Here is an 18,654-nt window from a genome sequence, read left to right as displayed (position 1 = left end):
CATACACATTGTTCAGGTTTTGTGGCAATACGTTTGAGACAGTGAGCATTTTACTGTTTCTTGATTGGCCCTATTTACTTCTGAGGTGAGTGCCCCACTGTAGTTTATTTGTTTTTTAGGAAAAAAGGGACAAGTCAAATGTATATGTTTTTTGTGGTAATCAATATTATGCTAGCCTGACAAGCCAGACCCACATCAAGATGTTGGATCTGGGAACACACCATTGGCAGGGCTCAATCTGAAGGGCTGTATAAACGGTTGTCTTTAACGTTCTCTATACGCAATTGCGGTGAAGGGGAGCTAATTGACAAATTAAACTTCGTTTTCAAGTAGCATGCGGAACCATCACAACTCTGCTGTCTTTATGTTAAGCCCGCCCACTGACTCTATACACAATGTGATTGACCAGAGTTTGGTTGTTCCAGCTCACAATCCAAAGGAGAGTCGCAAGACTACACTGGCTGCAAATTATATTTGCTGCAGTTAGGATGCGTATAGATTTCTATAGGCTAACACAAATACCACAACTGCTGCAAACTGTAGCCTGACAAGCCAGACCCACATCAAGATGTTTTGTCTGGAAACACACCACTGACAAGGCTCGATCCGAGGGGCTGGATAAACGGTTGTCTTTCAAACTCCCTATGCACGCGATAGGATAGCGCTACAACCAACCAGAGCAACGAAGGTGAAGCGGAGCTAGTTGACAGATTAAACTTTCGTCGTATCCGGTCGGCAAAACTCCGAACACATCTTCCCTTTTTAAGAATGACTTGAGTGCCGTTCTTTGTTCTTTTCTCAGAGAAAAGCTTAACTCCAAGTCTTCCAGAGTTGCGGTCAAAGCTGATTCGCCGTTCGCCAGCTTCTGTGTTTACTAGTAGCACGCAAGCGCAACTCTGCCGTCATTATGTTAAGCCCCGCCCACGGCCTCTATACACGATGTGATTGGCTCGACCAGAGTTTGGTTTTTACAGCTCAGACGTGTATTGAGAATTGCTAGACGACACTCGTGGCAGATTAGATTTGCTGCCACTAGGGTGCATCCAGATTTCTAGGCTAGCAAACTGAGCTTAATGTACTGAACCTTAAATATTCAATTAAAGCAAACCATACAACTGATTCTGTGTCAGATGGTATTTCTCGACTATAATCAAATCCTTTATAATAGCAGTTATGTGTATGGTGGTGAGTGGTGGTACACCTTGGTCATCACAGGTTGGTTTCTTTCTGTTCTTAGAGCTGCTCTCAGACACTCTTGAGCTGACAGAACAAGAGGATGATGTCCTTGATCCACTCTCCACACTGATGAGCTAAAAGCACCAAAGTTAACACACAAACATGTCAACACAAGCAGGGCAGAAGTGTATAATCACCAAATGTGAACGTGTGTGTTTGCAGCCATGGCCATGCTAAGTGTGGGCCCTGCTGTGCTGCAAAGAAGCAATGGCCTCCCTTGTGCCAACAGTAATCAGTCCTGGGGAAATTCTATTGTACCAGAACTTAATTGACAGCAGCTTACAACACATTCATGTTTTGGCCACCATACCCCTCCCCTCGCCTTCCTTCCTCCTTCCTTCATAAAAGAAAGATTAATGCCTCCATCCCTTTGCACCTGCATTCAGTGTTTTGTGTCCTCTTACCCCTCGCTGACACTGTTTACGTCTTAAGCCTTGCCCTCTGGCCCCTGTGGCACATCCATGCCCTAAAATTCAGCCCCCTTATCAGCGTGGCAAGTCAGAGGAGCCCAACTTCCTTGCGGCTGCACCTTTTTCTGGTCCGTATTGACTGATTAGCCCCACACCTGCCGCCCAGCAGCAAGTAGAAATCCCCCAGTCGCCTCCATACAGAAACGACAGCCATAAAGTCGCTCGCAGATTCCTCTATGTGTGTGTTGAAATGGTTTTATGAGCGAGGTACTCACCCCGGGGCACTTTCTGTGTCCCTTGAAAGTTGCCAAAGAATCTTGGCCGCTGTTTCTGCCACTTAATGGTTTGTGGTTGTCCTGGACTGCAAATAGACACACGCACACTTGAAAACAAGGGCCGTATATATACAAGTGCAAAAGAAATACATGAAGAGGGACGACAGTGAGTGATTAATGCTTTGTATTTGACAAGACTGAAGGTCCATAATCCCTCTGCAAATACTGATAGAAATGGTGCCTCACAAACCTGCAGCAGCACCTGTCTAGTCGGAGCATGCCAGGTGCAGACACACCTAGCGAGGAGCCTGGCCTCCACGCGCTGCCGTGTGCATGTTTGTGCCAGAATTTAGAAACACATTAACACTATTTCAAAACACATCCCATCAAGATTGCACCCAGATCTGATCTGGCGCACGTGGGCTTCCTTTGTAGTGCCTTTATCTGTGGATTGCGTCTGAACAATGCACAATAGCCACATTGCAGGATCCTGATAGGGGGGCTGTTGCGGCCAGACGTGTGGATGAACTGAGGTTTTGGGTTAATGATAAACTTGACTTGTTTTTTATCTTGATTAATATGACCTTTTCATAACTCCATAAAGCGATTTTTGGAGAGGCAACAAACCGCTACATCTTTATGGCTTCAGTTAAGAACTTGTAGCCGCGCGCCCTGGAACAGATGAGAGGCATGCCGGCTTTGGTTCAAAGGTAACGGCAACGGGGTCACAGACACACACATATATACACAAATACTAAAAACATTACTCTCAAGGACGGCCAACACTCGGCACACCCGTAACGTTATTCCCCGACGCCCTCTCCTTTACACAGCGCAGTTGCCAAATTTCCCCAACTCAAATCAACCGTTTCTTTTGGGATTTTTTTCCCCCTCCTAACTGTTATTTTTCAGAGTTATTTAAAGGCAATCAAGGTGCTGTTGCTCGTGAATGTAAACATCGCAATCTGATGTGAGCTGACGGGGAAAGATAGCAGGGCCCAATACGTCTGCCTTTTTACGCGCAAATACGCGCATAGACAGGCAAGCTTATATGTGCACACACCCACACACAAACGGACACACACATCTACCGCTCTGCTGGACAGGTGCTTGGCAGCTTGCTATATGATATGTAATGTACCTGTGGACTGATAATATTGGGGAATGCCCGAGCTCCAGACTCTAAGGCCAGGTTCATACTCCTCCCCGTCCGGAGTGCAACACCATTCAGGGCTCGGGATGGAACCAGGGCTTTCAGATCCTGTTCGGTTCAATAGCAAAAGCTGCACGCGGGACAAAGATCCCAGATCACCCGAATCACATCCCATAGTCAGTGCCGCAAGTCCAGGGCTCAGATCTGTGAAATAAATAGACAAAAACAGGCATATCAGCCTTAGCTAATTTAATGTGCAGGTGAAATAAAAGCCCTTTCGTTTACTTGTTTTGAATGAATATTAAATTTAAGATAATTCATAATTAATGGGAGATAAATTAAGTCAGTAATACATTGGAAGAATGATCTAAATTGAGGATAATTGTGATTTGTGCTGTAGGCTCTGGTTGAACAAAATATCAAAAAAAATTCAAATACATTATATTTAATAATACATAAATATATTTATTATTCAAATGCATGTATCCAAAATGAGCATAAGTTTATGAAGATCAAATTTTTAACATATTTCCTTGTGGGCTGTTCCATGTGACTGCTTTTTGAGGAAACTTGTTGAATGTAAATACTCAACAGTAATTTTATACCATTCCTTTTTTGGGATGCCCAGGGATTTTTTTATCAAGTTAAATTGAATTTACTGTAGTACCAATAATAATAAAAAAAAGTATAATATAATATAACATAATATAATATAATATAATATAATATAATATAATATAATATAATATAATATAATATAATATAATATAATATAATATAATATAATATAATATAATATAATATAATATAATATATTTAACAGGGCTTTAAGATTTGAACAACTTAAATGTCTTCCATATTAATAAAAAAAAATAAACATGTGAACTGTGCCCATGTCTGAAATCTATGTAGTAGACTTGTGTTACTTTTTTTTTCTTTCTTTTTCTTCTTCTTCTTTTATTAAAAAAAAAAGAAAATAAAAGAGGGCTAAGGATCACACTTTCATCATGTCCCATAAGGGTCCTGTGTTTGCAATCACACCCTGTGGAAATGGGATCACTATCGCTATGAGCCACATGCAAATCTCCAACCCACACTACTGAGGTGTGGCAATTCAGAGAATTCACTCTACTCTCATTCTGAACCCTGAATTTCAGCACCTAACTCATTATTTTTTTATATGCACATTGCTTACAATTTACGTTAGCCAGTGCCTTTCGGAATAATGACTCAATTTGTAAACACAGACAAAACACGGAGAGACATAAAAACGTGATGAAAAGATACTGATTAGGGATAATGTGTAACAATCACCTCATTTTCCATGCCATGTCCACAGATCGAAAAATGACTTTTCTGATGGCCCTCTAAATTATGTCTAATTTTAGTATCAGATATATATATTCCTCATTATATATACAGTGAGGAAAATAAGTATTTGAACACCCTGCTATTTTGCAAGTTCTCCCACTTAGAAATCATGGAGAGGTCAGAAATTGTCATCGTTGGTGCATGTCTACTGTGAGAGACATAATCTAAAAATAATAATAATCCAGAAATCACAATGTATGCTTTTTTAACTATTTATTTGTATTATACAGCTGCAAATAAGTATTTGAACACCTGAGAAAATTAATGTTAATATTTGGTACAGAGGTCAAACGTTTCCTGTAGTTTTTCATCAGGTTTGCACACACTGCAGGAGGGATTTTGGCCCACTCCTCCACACAGATCTTCTCTAGATCAGTCAGGTTTCTGGCCTGTTGCTGAGAAACACTGAGTTTGAGCTCCCTCCAAAGATTCTCTATTGGGTTTAGGTCTAGGCCACGCCAGACCCTTGATATGCTTCTTACAGAGCCACTCCTTGGTTATCCTGGCTGTGTGCTTCGGATCATTGTCATGTTGGAAGACCCAGCCTTGACCCATCTTCAATGCTCTAACTGAGGGAAGGAGGTTGTTCTTCTTCCAAACACGATTATTGGAATTATGACCAAAAAGTTATATTTTGGTCTCTTCTGACCACATGACTTTCACATGACTTTCTCCCTACTTATTTGCAGCTGTATCATACAAATAAATAGTTAAAAAATCATATATTGTGATTTCTGGATTTTTTTTATAGATTATGTTTCTCACAGTGGACATGCACCTACGATGACAATTTCAGATCCCTCCGTGATTTGTGGGAGAACTTCCATATATATATATATATATATACATATAGATTTGTCTGATATGAGGTAAAAAAAATATAAAAATACTGTTCGATTTCTCGCAGAAACCGATCGTTCCGTGTCTTAAGACATCAATGTGTCCCCACGAGCCACAAGGTTTAATATGGATTTGTATGTCTATGTGTTTTTTACTCTCATAGTGGCTCTCATAGAAAAACACCCTATTGACATGCATTATATGAGCAACGGTTGGAGTTAAAAATCTTCATTTGTGTTCTACTGAAGAAACAAACACACCTACATCTTGGGTCTCCTGGGCGTAAGCAGATAAACATCACATTTTTATTTTTGGGTGAACTATCCCTTTAATTCATATCCTTGTCCAAAAGGAAAAAAAACTGAGATATTAGAGACATCTCATTTGAGATTTTTTATTACTATTGGTCAGCCTGTGTGTGGCTGGTAAAGTTTGTTCCCTAATGCATATAACCCCTCCTCATTACTGAAGAAAAGACTCACTAACACTTTAAGATATCAAAGCCTAGATTTTAAACCTGGTCTAACACTGCCACCCAGGTAGAAACGGTCTATATGCTGTCTTTATGAAATCAACAAGATGTCCAATTTGCTGCGAATCACCCAAAACATACATAATACATTTCTAAAGAGAGAAAAAAAAGCCTTCTGACATTTAGTCCATATGGATTTGGATATAATGACATGCATTACAGTGGCTGGTGTCTACGCAGCTGAACATTGTGCATTATAAACACATGTTAGTCATCCAGAGGGAGCTAGAAAGGTGAGAGGGTCAGGTCAGGAGTCAGGTCACAGAGACCCGGAAACGCTTAACACCTTGTCGAAAGTCAGGAGGAAATCCTGAGGGAAAAATTCACTTAGGTAATGTTTCTGCCCCCCTCTTTCTCTCTCTGACCACAGTGTACACACACACGGGTCTCCATGTGCTATGGGGACTTTCCAAAGACATTTCCACAGAAAAAAAACATTCTCCATTTTCAAAAAACTTGGGGACTGTTTTCCCCATGGGGACCAAATACATGTCCACAAGGTCAAAATTACTGGTATTATTATCCTTGTGGAGACACTTAGTCCCCATAAAGTAGAGAATACCAGGTACCACACACACACACACACACACACACACACACACACACACACACACACACACACACACACACACACACACACACACACACACACACACACACACACACACACACACACACACACAAATCCTCAGGGCAGAGTGAACACAGTATCCATTTGAAGGATTAGGTTTCTGACAACAACAAACAGACTTGAAATAATGTCTGTGGGGCAACGTAATGAGACAATTCTGTCAGTACACTGTTAAACAAAGTTTACACAGCAGCAATTGATTTTAATCTCTTGGACCATACAATATTTGCATTTTTCCTGGACTTATTTACCAGTGGCCATTTCTGTTGAAACAGATAGTTAATATGGCATGTCGAACCAGTATACAATCTTTAAAACAAACATGCTTATCTGTGCCATCACCCTTGTTCACAATAGTATAGACAATAAACAGATTATTTGGAACTATTTTTTTTTTATATGGAACAAGTTGTGTGTTTCTTTAACACACAACTTCTGTGTGTTAAAGAAAAGTCAATGGATGAAATTTGTTGTTATGGAGAGCCTATTTTAATGGCAAGCATCAATATTATTTATTTTAATATTATAGCTCATATTTAGGATTGGGGATTTAAACAACCAAAAAAGTTCTAGTGTGTGTGTGTGTGTGTGTGTGTGTGTGTGTGTGTGTGTGTGTGTGTGTGTGTGTGTGTGTGTGTGTGTGTGTGTGTGTGTGTGTGTGTGTGTGTGTGTATACCATTCAACATTAGAATCCGTAAGTTTAAAATAAATTAATTATATACTTTAGCAAAACAAAGCAAAAGACACTTATAATGTTACAAAATATTATTTCAAATAAATGCTATTATTTTTCACTTTCTATTATTCAAAGAAACATTTAAGAAATACTGTATACCAGTGTCACATATTAGATTGACTTCTAAATGATCGTGTAACACTGAAGTCTAGAGTAATAGCACCTAAAAATGTAGCTTTGCCAAAACATTAATAAATTGGATAGGAAAAAAATACAGACTTAATACAAAGTAAATCTTGCAGGCCATATTTAATCACTTCTATTTGCATAGTACAATGGCATTATAACAATTGATTGGGTGCATGATTTTGACAATATTACCGGTGGTAAGTGAGGAACAGTCAGTTTGACTCCCGGCTGGGTGGTCTGGGGACACACAGGAACTTGAGCGAGGGGCCAGATCATCCAGCTCAGCAAAGATATCAGACTGGGACCTGTTGGACTGGGAGTCAGGGGTCCCTTCCATTATACACTGACCTGTAACGACGCAAACACATGATGTGTAAATACAAACATAATATATTGTGCAAACATCTCTAAATGCACTCTTTTCAAGAATTTGCATTTTAGCACAATGGATGTTATAGTATAATTATACATTCGCTTATTCCCTCAGTTGTCATACACGCTTGCGGTTTTATTATTGCCCCGGGCTGAATGAACATTGTCAGCAAGGACTTCCAAGAGTGAAACAACAACCAGCATCACACCCTCCCCTGCAGCACTGTCTTAATATCTGGGATGACTTTGGCCCATAGATTCTGTAGTAAACTTCATAACACTTACAGTCGTTTCACACCCTGAAATGACAACGAGTGGCTTGTTATAACTGCATAAGTCTTATAAGTCGCTTGTGTACCTGACTTTAGGTTGTTTCCTGTTCTATTATCATCTCAGACTCTAATAGACACACACACACATGCATATGTGTGTTTGTGTGTGTGTTTGTATATATACATACACATACACACATATATGTGTGTATAGACATACTAGGCCTTTCAAACAAGGCCTCCATATTTAGCTGAACACAGACACACACACAAACACACAAAGGCCTCGGCTTACCACTCACACACACAATAGAGGGACTTGACTCAACACTTCAAAGCATATTGGTGCTGTCAAGCTTGCTGTCATCTTCAGCCAAGTGCTTCTTGAGATGGTCTGTGTGTATGTAAGGGAGTGCGCATTGATTTTGTGTACACCAGCCTATAGGATGAAGGCAGCATCACAAATCTTGGGGTAAAATACCACTGAAAGGTGACTTCCGAATGCTTTATTCATAATGTGTGCAAAAATGCCCCATTGTGAATTTGTTTGTTTTTATTCTGTTATCTATCGATTACATACAATATTTAATACTATTCAACGAAAGACCAGTTAGTGGCTTAGCTTTCAAATATATTTATTTACTGTCTAAAGAAGGAATGTAGTTCAGTGTGTGGCTAATATGTATAGAAGCTCGCTTTCCACCTCATAATAAAACAATAAAAATAGTTTAGAATAAACATTATGCCTCTTTGTAATAGAATGTCACACTTGCGAGAAGTGTTAGCTATACCCAAAAGTATGGTGGTGTTAAGTGTTTTAATTTAATAATAAAACAATGCATTTATTTATATAAATGTCTTTAAATGTCAGTGGTAAATTTTTATAAATTTAAAGCATCCTTGCTGAACAAAAGTTTTGTATTTTAGCTTTGACCTTGTTACACTCCACATGACCCTAAGCCTTCGCGTGACACTCCCTGCAACCCAACCGGAAATTAAATGCACTTTTTCCAGCCTTAAAGCCATCACTACTGACAATCTGCTTATTTGTGGGTTTGTGTCCAATTTAAATTTGTTTAGCTTTTTTTCTTGGGACATTTGTCAGAAGGAAATTTCTGTGTTTTAAAAATGTATATTTGTCTGATCATACATTTAAATTTGAGTTGAGTCAGAATGTTTAGTTGCAGGGACTCTTTAGTTAGTGGTATCAAATTCATATGTGCCATATGTGTCTCAACTTTTTTTTTTCTCTTGCTGGCCAAATGTTATGGGGAGTGTCAGGGCCAGGACGTGTGTGTGTGTGTGTGTGTGTGTGTGTGTGTGTGTGTGTGTGTGTGTGTGTGTGTGTGTGTGTGTGTGTGTGTGTGTGTGGTAGGGGGGTCTTAGTGAAGCCTGGGGGTCCCGCTCATTGTCAAGGACAGTTACACTTTTGAGATGGAAAGAGGTCGCTGTAGGGTTGGCCACTGACTGCTGGACAATAGCATGGGGGGATGACAGAAAGCCGGGCAGTTTTACAAAAATACTAGACTACCCTAGACCAGCCTATAGTGATGTATACACACAACCCCACACACACACACTCACACAAGTTAGGAAAAGGTCACTGACATATCAGTGATATATTTATCTGTCTGGCAACATGAGTTAGTAAACAAGGCAATGATAGTCACTTTATCATTTCTCTGACAAAAAGAGAGAGAAAAACGAAGAAATCTCTCTGCAAATTCTGAATTGTTTGCTCCCTTTCATGAACTCTCAGTTTGAGTCAGATGTCAGTGGCCCTGGCTCTTTTTCCTGACTGGACGGTAAATTAGTGCACGGAGGGCATCTAAGAGATAGGCATTGAAGCTGAGGCTCACTCACTGTTCACCCGTCAGAGAGGCGGCGGTCAGCCTGGATTTATGACTGCCGCTCCACACGTCTGCCTTTCAGGGAGCATAGAGAATAGAGAGAGAAAAGAGGAAGAAAGAAGGGAACGCGGGAGGCTGAAGCTAAGAGGGAAGAACACGTCGCAGCCGGCATCATCGCCACCCCCCTCATCCCCCACAACGTCCCCCATTGTAAAGGCCTTGGCTGCTTTGAACTGGGGGAATCAAACGGTACCAGCCTGATTCCCTATCAAAAGAACCCCCTCGCTTTCCCTCTGCTTTCAGTAAAGAAGAGAAGAGAAAAGCTCCTTGCCATATTTATGACTTAGTCCCTCTGTAGAGAAAGCTGAAGCTCATGGTCGTGATGTAGGACTTTGATTTTCTTTTGTTGTCTTTCATGTTTGAGGTGCGGTGAATGTTCAGTTCTGTTTGGCCCAACTGACCCTCAGCGTGTGTGGATGAATACACAAGACTCAGTCTAATAAAGCATACAGTGTCTGTAGGTGTGTGTGTGTGTATGAGATCAGATTTTGCCATTCTTTCAGGAACATAATCTGTGAAAATATCCCCAGAAGAATAGCAAACCTGGAGTCATGTTCATTTATAGACTAATCTTCATTCATATCTAAAAGAGGCAACATGCATTGTAATGGAAATGCAAAATAATCCTAATCAGTATTTTGTCTTGTTTTCCAGTAAAAATCGCTAAACATCAAACATTTAATTGAGAAGCAAAATATTAAGTATAACACATGATTTATTTCTAATTATTTATTGTATTCCCGCTGGCATTTTTTAAATGATTGATTTGTGTAATTTGTAATGTAATTTGTGTTTTTATTCTTAAAATAACCCTTTTCTGAAGTGCTTCTTGTTATTATTAAATCATTATGTTTAGAACTTATGTTTAGAACAATATCCCCTGGTTCATAGGCAAGGCTTACACCTAGTCTCAGACAAAAATGCATTTTTTTAGCAGTTTTAACTGAAAGGAACTTGCATTGAAATATCTTTAAAAATGTCAGTGCCATTGTTTTGTCTCAAGATGCATAGCAGGCATGTTTATAAAAGCTACATAAATCTCCTAATTAAACTGAGGCCTAATCCTGGTTTAATCTAAACCCTGTCTGTGAAACTGATGTTTGGCCTATGTTTATCTCCGATTAAAACTCACCTTGCGGTTCATCTTCCTGTGGCATGATGGGAGGAAGCACAGGCCAAAGGTTCCATTCTGACCGACTATCTGCTGTTGAGCAATCAGGTTTTTGTGACTGGATGCTCAGGCTTGATGCAAAGCATCCTTGCAGGGTTTCATCTGTGGACCATTGGGCGGCTGAGGTTTGTCGTGATTGAGGGGTGTTAGAGATATAAGTCGGAGTATCTGGCAAACAAGTGGAAGGTGTTTCTTGTTTGCAAGATGTTAGAGATCTGGAGAGACGTGCTTGAACGACTTCCATTCGTGAGTTGGTCTGGCTGCGACTTCCTGCAGAGCTGAAGTGAAGCTCGGGGAGAGAAGTAGAGCAGCCCTTTTGATGATCATTATTCTGGGTGAGGTCATAAACATGATTGTCTTTGTCATCTGTACTGTTATCAGCATAATGGTCAACACTGAAGTTCACTGTTAATGTAAAGAGAGTGCAGAGATAAGTCACTATTTACACTTTCATTTAAAGGGTTAGTTCACCCAAAAATGAAATTTCTTTCATTAATGACTCACCTCAATGTCGTTCCACACCCGTAAGACCTCTGTTCATCCTCGGAACACAGTTTAAGATATTTTAGATTTAGTCCGAGGGCTTTCTGTCCTTTGAATGTAAGTGCATGCCCACTTGCTGTCCACGTCCAGAAGGTAATGAAAACATCATCAAAGTAGTCCATATGTGACATCAGTTGGTTAGTTAGACTCTTTTGAAGCGTCGACAATACATTTTAGTCCAAAAATAAAAAAAAATAAGATTTTATTCAGCATTGTCTTCTCTTCCGCGTTTGTTTTCAAACCTCAAATAAAGATTCAAACGGTTGTGAATCAGCAGAATGATTTGTGATTCGTATCGCCAATGTCACGTGATTTCAGCAGTTTGCCAGTTTGACACGCGATCCGAATCATGATTCACGACCGTTTGATTCTTTATTTGAGGAACACGGAAGAGAAGACAATGCTGAATAAAGTCGTATTTTTTGTTATTTTTGGACCAAAATGCATTGTCGACGCTTCAAAAGAGTCTAACTAACCAACTGATGTCACATATGGACTACTTTGATGATGTTTTCATTACCTTCTGGACGTGGACAGCAAGTGGGCATACACTTACATTCAAAGGACAGAAAGCCCTCGGACTAAATCTAAAATATCTTAAACTTAGTTCAGAGGATGAACGGAGGTCTTACGGGTGTGGAACGACATTGGGGTGAGTCTTTAATGAAAGAAATTTCATTTTTGGGTGAACTAACCCTTTAATTTTGAAGATAATCAAGTGGACAAACTCAGTATTAGGAGAACCATGTACCTGACAGGGCATCTGAGAAGCTACTGTTCAGGTCTGTGCTACGGCTGAACTGGCTGGATGAAGGGCGGCTGAAATCTGAAAGAGAATTTGGGGTCACAGAAGATGTTGGGGTACCTGGAGTGATTGGGGTACTTGGGGTGCCTGGAGTGATTGGAGGACTTGGGGTTCTTTGGGTGCCTAGAGTGGTTGGGGTGGTTGGTATGCTTGGGGTTTTCGGGGTGGATATTGTCATTGTTTCTTCTTCAGCCATTTCATGGTGCCCTTGATTCAGATCTTGTGAAGCAGAGCAGGCATCTTCTTCCTCATCTGTCAGCTGGAAGTGTGTATTGGGAGTTTGGGATCTCTGAGGGTCATCAACAAACTTGAGAGTCAGAGAAGGACTTGCTGGGGATGCTGGAGAGGTAGAGGATCCAGGTACATGGGGCAGAAACACATTAAATGTATTCCTACTGGAATTCCCCATGTTTTGGTGCCTCCTTACATCTGGGGAAAGAAGAGGTTGACATGAATGTGAATATGAGGCCAACCCATCTCCTTTTACTCCTGTAGGGCCACCTTCCTGCAGAGTTTAGCTTCAATCTGCACCAACACACCTGCCTTGAAGTTTCAAAATAATAGACTTTGATTAACTGGTTGGAGGGATGGGCCTAAACTCTGCAGGCTGCTGATTGGGACAGGATTGAACATCCCTGGCCAAAGGGGAGATCACATCTGGGTCAATGTTAGGGTTGCACTGGAGAATGAGGTTTGGGGAATCTTAACTAAAAAATGCAAATGAGAAAGGGCATTACTAATGCACAAGAGCAGAAATCCTTTACTAAGCAAACCATACCACAGCACAGAGCACCCAGACTGCAGCTGTCTCATGTAGAGATGAACAAGACACACTCACACACTCAAACACACACACACACACACACACACACACACACACACACACACACACACACACACACACACACACACACACACACACACACACACACACACACACACACACACACACAGACACACACACACACACAGGCTTAATGACAGGCATTGTTTGGGGCACACACAAAAAGAGGTCCTGAATAATTAACATTGGGGTCCTGCATGAGGGTCAGTCGGCAAGCGTATTCATCATCATTTACAGCTAAAAAGGAGAGGAGAGAGGCAAAGGCCACCCAGCCCAATAGCCGACGCTGCCCTACTCCACTGAGCCTCAGAGCAAACAGTCTTTTGCCTGTTGCGGGCCCCTGGTTCCTAACAAGGGCCCCTGACACCCCCCTTCCCCTCAAAAAACTCTGCCCCTCTGCAGGAGCAGCTGTCCAGTTCCCAGCTCAGAATGCAGAGTGACTCTAAGATATGATAATTACCACTTGCAACCACTATATGAAGGAACTCATTCTCATAATTGGGATTAGAAACCCCATATAGCTAATTATGGATGCAATGACAGCAAAGCAAACAAACGAGCCAAGCCCCACTCTTTCTTTGATGGCCCTTGATGCTGATGCATGCTGGGAGAGATTTTCACAGACTGCTCTGTTGTATGATGTGCAGTATTCCCTTCTAGGATTTCTCTTGCTGATGGAACCACAATGAAAAAAAAATATGTTTTGGTGAAGATGTCTTGTTATGACAAGGCTCATGGCTAAAATTCACAGAGTTTGGGACTAAATATTTTTGGGTGGGCCCCATATCCAGTTGGCTTATTGACTAGGTTGTGCTGCAGAGGACGTTAGTGTCTGTCTAATTGTCTGTCTGTCTGTTTATCTGTCTGAATGTCTGTCTATCTATCTATTACCATTTAAACCTTCGAAATTATTTTTTTTTTTTTTTCAACAGTTTATGCAAGGTATGTTATGATAAATGCTAAAACATTTTTCTAGATAAAATTTAAATATAGCATTTTTTCAATTTCAATCCAAATGTAGGATTTTATTCTAAATTGAATTCTGAATGAAACTATGAAGGCCGGCCACACAACCCTACCAGGTTGAAAGCATCATGCTGTAGAGATTTGTGTCGTTTTTGGGCCATGGAATTAATGGAACAACGTCCAACCGTATCTGGCTCTCGTCCCTTAACGTGTGTTGTCCCCCAGGCCAGTATGGTGTGAGTCCCCCAGCAGGGGCCTGTGTTGAAGCAGACCAGAGGCCCCTACACAATACGCTCTTGTTCCACTCAGTCTGTGTCACTGAGGAGTCAGAGGACAGAACAGCGAGAGAAAAGGATTGAGTGAGGGGAAAGAGAAAAAGTGAGCGAGAGGCTGGAAAGCACATAGCTGCACTGCTGTTCTTACAATACCATTGCCTAGTCCATCTGTCACAGTCACACACACACACACACAATGTATGTGTGTGAACGACATGTGTCATATCGCACTGTTGCGGCCTCGCCCCCCCCTACTCTCTCCTTGGGGAGCTAAAGGCAGGTCGGGGTTGATTGTTCGAGTCTCTGAGCACCATATGGCTGTATAATTAGTTTTGGCCTGTGATGTAGAGTAATGCTCCCATCTCTGTTGACTCCCGAGCTCGCTCTGAAAGACATGGTCCTGATGCACGCTAATGACCAATCCTCCCCAAATACCTTCACACCACAGCAGAGGCCTAACAGAAGTATCAAGCCACCAGGAGGGCGGCGCCATAGTAAACACAAATATGAGCATAATGGATACATTACATTTATTTAGATTCATGCTTTATATTTCAGACCATTTTGTTTAATTTGAGCAAGGCATCAAAGCAGTGTTTTGATAAGGAAGATTGTTTCAATAGTGAATGACAATGCCGTTATTCAATATGAATAGATTATATGAATAAATAAGGGATTAACTGACCCAATATTAAAATTATAATACTGATAAGCCAATAATTAGTTTCATGTTATGGCCAAAAACAGATAAATAACCAATATTACATTTCTATACAATTGTGTCTAAATTTTTAAAAAATATCAACAAAACAAAAACTAAAATAGTTTTAAATGCTACTAGTGGATTTAGACATCACAATATAATATTGTTAAATCTGTGTTCATTTTGAGATCTGCTAAAGAAATTAGTGTTTTGTTGATGATGATGATGTCAAAGTGTTACATGATAGATGATGATGATGGCAAAATAATCTAAATGTGAAATCAGTATGCACAATTAAACATTCAGTATCAACCGATAATAGTAATTAAAAAACACAAATAACAGCATGATAACTGATAGTGAATTCAGGTTGATTTGGACACTTTTTCCTAGTCATCTCGATGGCAAAACGTGTCCAATCAGCCTGAAATCACCCTATATCATTTATATCAATATCCTTCTTTTTTATTTTAATTGTAGCCAGGGTATGTAGCAAGTGATGGCAGATAACCGGGATGAGAAAATGTCAGAAAAAGAGTCTTTAGCAGTACCAACCTGGCCATGTTTGAGGTTGTGGAGCAACCTGCTGTTGTTGTCTTTGCCCCAGGCGATTAGGCCCTGATCTGGAGTGTATGTTTAGGAAATGTGGAGTTCTAAAACGGACAGGACAGGCCTCCATATGAGCATGAAAGCGAGAACACAAGGGTGGAGGGACATTCTCACGCTTGATAACCTGAAAAGATAAGAGGCATATTAATTGTATTAATTACCAAAATAACATTGGGAATGTTAGTGCATTGGTTCTGGCTTGCTTTGAATAAGTACCTCTCTGTAGTGCCCCCTAGTGTTGACTCATTGAAACAGCTAACTTATTCAATATTGAATTTCACTGTGACAGACAAATTTGTCATTCTTTCTGCAGGGCTAGCATCGTCTTTCCTCATGGTTAAGTTAATAATTTTGAAAAAACAAGAAAGAAAGAAGCTACAGTTGGTTGATATTTAGAAGGGTTAACTAACTTGCCCTTTGACCAGCTAGCAAACATAGCTGTATCCTCGAGCTAATTCACTTTTTCTTTTCTATCTTTTTTCTTTTCACATAACAAACACATGTCATTTCAAAAACATGTAAATTCTTACAGGAATTTGAGTAGTCTCTTGCTAATTTTTTGGCATTTCTCTGTGTGTTGTGTGTGTGTGCCTGTACATTTTCTCTTTGCTTTGTGAAGCCAGATGGGTGTCACACTGCTTAAAACCTGTCAGAGAGCAAGTCTTAACCTGTCCAGTGCCACAGGGCAATGTTAATAAGCACAAATACACACACGTCTTGATGTCTCTATCCCTTTTGTATTGACTGACAGTAAATTGCTGAGTAAACATGGCTATGTCTGAGCTGACAATGTTATCAAAGGGGACATGTGCTCCCTGTTCCCTGCGTTATTGGAGCTCAACGCAGTGACCCAAAACCATTTTACACTCTCTCTCTGACACTAATGAAGCCTCTCTTCTGATACAAACAGATCTTTCTCACCTTTAATCTCCCTTCAATCATTCTTTCATTCATTTGATCTCTCTTTCTGTCTTCCTGTCCCAACACATCTGTTTTAAATACCTAAAAAGGACCTGTATGCCCATTACCTTTTTTAAAAAAATGTTGTAGTGAAGCATGCTATCTTTATGTTAAGGATCACTTAAAGCCCATAATTGACTACGCAAACTATTTTATACTATATTGTATACACTATTTTGTGAGTTGTTGTTTTAATACATTTTTGGAGATTTTGTGATTAAATATCAATATGACTATAATAATAATATATTTATATTACTAACCCAATTCCAAAAAAGTTGGGACACTGCACAAATTGCGAATAAAAACAGAATGATGTGGAAGTGTCAAATTTCAATATTTGATTTAGAATACAAAATAGATGACACATCAAATGTTTAAACTGAGAAAATGTATAATTTAAAGGGGGAAATAAGTTGATTTTAAATTTCATGGCATCAACACATCTGAAAGAAGATGTGTTTACCACTGTGTGGCATCCACTCTTCTTTTTATAACAGTCTGCAAACGTCTGGGGACTGAGGAGACAAGTTGCTCAAAGTTGGTCAATTTTGGAATAGGAATGTTGTCCCATTCTTGTCTAATACAGGTTTCTAGTTGCTCAACTGTCTTCTTTGTCGCATCTTCCTCTTTATGATGCGCCAAATGTTTTCTATGGGTGAAAGATCTGGACTGCAGGCTGGCCATTTCAGTACCCGGATCCTTCTTCTATGCAGCCATGATGTTGTAATTGTCATGTTAAAAAATATACGGTCTTCCCTGAAATAGACGACGTCTGGATGGAAGCAAATGTTGTTCTAGAACTTGGATATACTTTTCAGCATTGATAGTGCCTTTCCAGATGTGTAAGCTGCCCATGCCACACACACTCATGCAACCTCAACCCCAAACTGAGCTCTGATAACAACTTGGGTTGTCCTTGTCCTCTTTAGTCCGGATGACATGGCATCCCAGCTTTCCAAAAAGAACTTCAAATTTTGATTCGTCTGACCACAGAACAGTTTTCCACTTTGCCACAGTCCATTTTAAATGAGCATTGGTCCAGAGAAAATGCCTGCGCTTCTGGATCATGTTTGGCTTCTTTTTTGACCTATAGAGTTTTAGTGGCAACGGCGAATGGTGGAATGGTGGATTGTGTTCACCGACAATGTTTTCTGGGAGTATTCCTGAGCCCATGTTGTGATTTCCATTACAGTAGCATTCCTGTATGTGATGCAGTGCCTTCTAAGGGCCCAAAGATCACGGGCATCCAGTGTGGTTTTCCAGCCTTGACCCTTACACACAGAAATTGTTCCAGATTCTCTGAATCTTTGGATGATATTATGCAATGTACAGTCCCTGACAAAAGTCTTGTCGCTTGTGTACAAATTGACCTAAAGTGCCGCTGAAATATATTTCTAATCAAGATCAATATCAATATATTTCTAATTTCTTTTTTACAAGAAATGGCTCATTTTAATCCCACCAGCTTTTGTGATAATGTTTCAGTGAAAAACTAAACTTTCAAAAAGTATTCTAATATTCACAGCTTGGTAAAGCCCATTGACTCAATTTTTGCAAAGACATAAGTGTTGTCACCTTGTCATATGAGCTTCACCTGTGACTAATAATGGATCAATTAGGTCTCAAGTGTGTATAAAAAGAACCCCAGTACACTTGACCTTCACATCAACTGCAACTAGACCTCTGCAAACATGCCTAAGATTCACCCTGAGACTAAAGTTTTGATTATCAAGAGGCTGAAGACCAGATCCACTGCTGATGTGGCAGACACCTTCAATGTGTCTCACCGTCAAGTACAGAGGATAAAAAAAAGATTTGAAGAGACTGGAGACGTTTTTGACAACCCCAGGTCAGGCAGACCCCGCAAGACAACTGCTCGAGAGGACCGTTTGTTGGCTCGAAAATCCA

At 40.2% G+C, this 18,654-nt stretch overlaps 2 protein-coding genes across 11 annotated transcripts in view; one reads left to right on the top strand and one right to left on the bottom strand.

The window, feature by feature from the left end:
* recql (RecQ helicase-like) overlaps positions 1-18,654 on the top strand; it is an 88,165-nt gene that overhangs the window by 23,033 nt on the left and 46,478 nt on the right. The window lies entirely within an intron of this gene.
* Positions 1-18,654, bottom strand: part of LOC137049652 (serine-rich adhesin for platelets) — a 57,236-nt gene that overhangs the window by 23,396 nt on the left and 15,186 nt on the right. For 4 of the 7 annotated variants that reach the window (XM_067428244.1, XM_067428245.1, XM_067428243.1 and 1 more), the window contains 7 exons: positions 15,730-15,907; positions 12,333-12,815; positions 11,000-11,443; positions 7,506-7,661; positions 3,063-3,278; positions 1,922-2,007; positions 1,202-1,310 (listed from right to left, as the gene is read on the bottom strand). In XM_067428244.1, coding sequence (XP_067284345.1) covers positions 1,202-1,310; positions 1,922-2,007; positions 3,063-3,278; positions 7,506-7,661; positions 11,000-11,443; positions 12,333-12,815; positions 15,730-15,907 — 1,672 coding nt within the window. Of the gene's footprint in view, positions 1-1,201; positions 1,311-1,921; positions 2,008-3,062; positions 3,279-7,505; positions 7,662-10,999; positions 11,444-12,332; positions 12,816-14,309; positions 14,515-14,624; positions 14,872-15,729; positions 15,908-18,654 lie in introns of those variants that run through there. The other 3 variants (XM_067428246.1, XM_067428247.1, XM_067428248.1) reach the window with 3 other exon arrangements.

The sequence above is a fragment of the Pseudorasbora parva genome, chromosome 20 (genome assembly GCF_024679245.1).
Source record: "Pseudorasbora parva isolate DD20220531a chromosome 20, ASM2467924v1, whole genome shotgun sequence".
Lineage (NCBI taxonomy): Eukaryota > Metazoa > Chordata > Actinopteri > Cypriniformes > Gobionidae > Pseudorasbora > Pseudorasbora parva.
This window is presented reverse-complemented; position numbering and strand designations above follow the sequence as displayed.